Source organism: Arachis ipaensis, chromosome B8 (assembly GCF_059453495.1).
Source record: "Arachis ipaensis isolate K30076 ecotype BB chromosome B8, ASM5945349v1, whole genome shotgun sequence".
NCBI lineage: Eukaryota > Viridiplantae > Streptophyta > Magnoliopsida > Fabales > Fabaceae > Arachis > Arachis ipaensis.
The window spans coordinates 39870457-39874450 of NC_142443.1; the positions used below are offsets into that span (position 1 = coordinate 39870457).

General features: G+C 38.0%; 1 protein-coding gene across 1 annotated transcript; it reads right to left on the reverse strand.

The window, feature by feature from the left end:
- Positions 1–1232: 1232 nt before the first annotated feature.
- Positions 1233–3241, reverse strand: LOC107610933 (protein FAR-RED IMPAIRED RESPONSE 1-like). The gene is made up of 5 exons (XM_016312910.1): positions 3093–3241; positions 2822–3008; positions 2605–2773; positions 1651–2256; positions 1233–1249 (listed from the first exon to the last, which is right to left on the reverse strand). Exons 1-5 carry the CDS (start codon positions 3239–3241, stop codon positions 1233–1235), a joined length of 1128 nt encoding a protein of 375 aa, XP_016168396.1.
- Between the last annotated feature and the right edge of the window lie 753 nt (positions 3242–3994).

The window sequence follows — 3994 nt, forward strand, 5'->3', positions numbered from 1 at the left end:
TGATTTGGGAATATGAAGCAATAAGACTCCCGAAGCCATCTGCTACCCTCTCCAGCCCTTATTGTAAAGTCACATCTGGGGATTTAGATAGTAAATAGCATATACTATGATTGGCTAGTTATAATTAACAATATTTTGTTTAACTTGTTTAAAAAGCAAAAAATGCTTACTTCAAATGTATATATGTCAAATTAATCTAAATGTTAATGTTAATATTTATATTTGATTCAAGATGGATTACTCATCTGAGATGTTAATTTATATATCTATTGGAACTGTCTGGCTACTATTTTATTCCAAGTTCTCAGTGATTGTAATCACTGTATTTACCAATAGATTACGAACTCTAAAAGAACACAGTGAACCGAAATTAATACACTGGGCGAACCGAAAGTTGGAAACACACTGAATCCCTAAATCCTGAACCCTAAATTCTAAATCCTAAACACTAAAACCAAAACCCTGAACACTGAACCCTGAACCCATAAACCCTAAAACCCTAAAATCCTAAAACCCTAAACCCTAAAACCCTAAACCCTAAACCCATAAACCCCTAAACCCCTAAAACCCTAAACCTTAAACCCTAAACCCTGAACCCCTAAAATCCTAAAACCATAAACCCTAACCCCTAAAACCCTAAACCCTGAATGCTGAACCCTGAAACCCTAAACCCTAAATCCTAAACCCTCAACCCTCAACCCTAAACACAGTGAACCAAAATTAATTCACTGGGCAAACCGAAAGTTGGAAAAACACTGAACCCCTAAACCCTGAACTCTAAACCCTAAACTCTAAACCCTAAACCCTGAACCACTAAATCCTAAACCATAAACAATAAATCCAGAACCCTGAACACTGAACCCTGAACCCATAAACCCTAAACCCCTAAAACCCTAACCCTAAACCCTAAACCCTGAACCCTAAACCCCTAAACCTTAAACCCTATACCCTAAACCCTGAACCCTAAACCCTAAACCTTGAACCCTGAACCCCTGAACCCTAAACCCTGAACACTAAACCTTAAACCCTAAACCCAAAACCCTAAACCCTGAAAATCCATCCAAGAAAGAGTTTTAAAACTCCACCAATGTAAGTTAAAAATAATTATGTTACTCTTTTAGATTTTTTTAATAGTTTTTATTTAATTAATCACAAGAAAAACGTAACTAGCACTACACCTGATTCCCGTTTCTCAAAATAAATTCTAATTATTCAATTTAGAAATTAATACACTAGACGAATCGAAAAACTGCATATATCAATATAGAATTTCACAAAAAAAAGTGACTATTCATTAAAGACTAACAACATTCAGAAATTAACCTTGCTATAACCATGGTGAACCAAAATTTGCTCATGGGTGAACAAAAATTTACATTAATAAAAACTAAAACTTGTACAATCCTCTCTTGGGTAATTCATATATGGTGCATTGTAAAGAGTGGAGCTTGACTGAATCGATGATCCGAAGTCTAAAAGGTTCAACTACAAAAGACATAATTAGTTGTATATTAGCAAAATGAACAATTGAATTTTTAACTAATCAAAAGCAAGTCAATTTTACCTCGCTTGGAGCTGTCTTTTTCTTTTTTTTCATGGCATTTGAGATCTTTTTTTTCAGGTTTGATCCAAGTTTGTTCTTGGGCTGACCTCTTGTTTTGACACGTGGTGGGTTTTGAAGGTCATTCACATTGCTTAATGTCGCTTCTTCGTGGGTTAATAAACTTTTTCCTTTGCTTTTCTCTTGATATTCTTCAATCTCCGCCATGACCTTGTCAAATGCTTGGTGCAAAATTCCAATCAACTCTTCAGACTCGGATGCAAATTCATATATATTGTGTGACTGAAACACTAATTCCTCAAATCTCTTACTTCTTGGCTCCAGTAGAGGTTCATCTTGGCTGTTCTTGATGCGTGTATGCCTCCTCTTTATGTTCTTACTCCAGCATTCCAATATGTATTTCGGTGCTACGTTATCCACTCGCTCAAAGCTTAGGACGCTTAGGGAATGACGGCACAATATGCCCCTAGACTCAAACAGCAAGCAATGGCACTTTACATCTCGTGATACTGCATCGTAGGTGACGACAAACTTGTTGAATGTGGAGTTGAAAACCTGCTCTATGACTTCATATGTTGTGAAACCTAGGGTGGAATGCATTGATCTTGTGATACAGTTCACTTTACCTCTGAATTGAGCTTGAACTTTCCTGAACTTCTCATGGGTATATACATGCGGAAACTGTGCCTCTATCGCTGATTTTGTTACGCACGGTATCACAGTGTGAAAGTCTACAGCATCGAATTCTCTCTCTGCTTGCTCTCTGCTAGTTAGGCAATTGTCGTATTGCTTCAAGAATTGTCTCAAGGAGCTATTCCGTGTGATGAACTTGTTGAAAAATGAATGCATGCTCTCATTCCTTTGTGTGCTTCTCATCCTGGTCCAAAAGTGGTGATCCAAGTAAACTGGAATCCATATATGCCGATCCTCGTACAGCTCTGCAAACCAAACTGAACCCATAAGGTGTGGTGAACCGAAAACAATGCATGCTTTGGGAAAAAAGATATGAGCATTAAAATAATTCGAATTGAAATCTCAATTACCTGAAAGCCACATGTTGCCTCCGAGGCCGTACTTTCTAAGAAGATCGATCCAGTTTCTGTCAAATGCTTCTTTTGTGTACGAGTTCCAAACAACATGGCTCATCTCTTGTTCAATTTCGTTGTGTCCCTTGTAGCCATTTAATTTGCTTGGGATCTTCTTTATAATGTGCTAGATACACCAGCGGTGAATTGTCATTGGCATGCACAGCTCAATTACCCTTTGAATTGATGCGCATTGATCAGTAAGAATACCTTTTGGTGCCTTCCCTCCCATGCAACGTAGCCAACACTCAAATAGCCATTTGAATGATTGGATGTCCTCATTTTTTATCAGCGCGCATCCAAGAAGTGTCGACTGGCCATGGTGATTCACGCCCACAAAAGAACCTAAAACCAAATTGTACCTGCATAAATAACAAGCAGACGGTGGTGAACCGAAATATATACACGCACTGAACATCAAAAATATATTTGAATGAACCGAATACCTGTTTGTGTTATAGGTGATGTCAAATGAAACCACGTCTCCGAAATAATCAAATGCAGCCCTGCTTCTTGCATCAGCCCAGAATGCATATTTAATGCAATTATCGCCTTCAAGGTTGAGCTCAAAGAAATTTTGGTTCTTCTCTTTCATTCTTACTAGGTACTTCCCAAATTATTTGGCATCGTCTTCTTCGAAAATATTCCGTACTTCCCTTGTGATGTAATTGCTCACATCTTTTTCAATAAAACCTAGTTCACAGTGGCTGCCGGCTGCTGCCACAAATGATTGGTAAGTTTTGCTCGGTCTGATTCCGGCTTCCTCGTGGGTTTCGATGGTGCGACGCACAAACATGCTAAGCTCCCTATGTTGTTTGAGAATCTCAGCCTGGTTTAGACAACAAGGATGTGAGTAATTCAAAACACCTTTGAAAATTATCCAAAGACTAACATCCTTCATTATGTGTACGTAAATTCTGGCCGGATAATTTAACCCTGCTGAAGGCTTTGTCTCCAAAGTTGGAGATATCTTTGATTTCCACCTCCCTCTCTAGTGCATATAATTAGTTGATTCTTAATCTTGTCTCCGTCCCGAGTCGTGTTCCTTATTTTCGTAAAAAAACCCGGCAAGTTTGGAATAATGTTTGTAGAACTTTCTAGTTTCTTCTAGCGTCTTGAAAATCATTCCCACCTTTAGGACAAATTTTTCATCCACAACACAGTTGGTCTGCACGGTGAATCAAAATCTTAATTATTGTAAACCGAAATCTTAATTACGGTGAAACAATTATATAGTACTTAGGGAACAAAACAGAATATATTCATCTAATTTTTTTTAGACTCCTTTCTGCATACTGAACCGAACACATGCACATGGTGAATCAACTCTTTAGTACTTATCGAACCG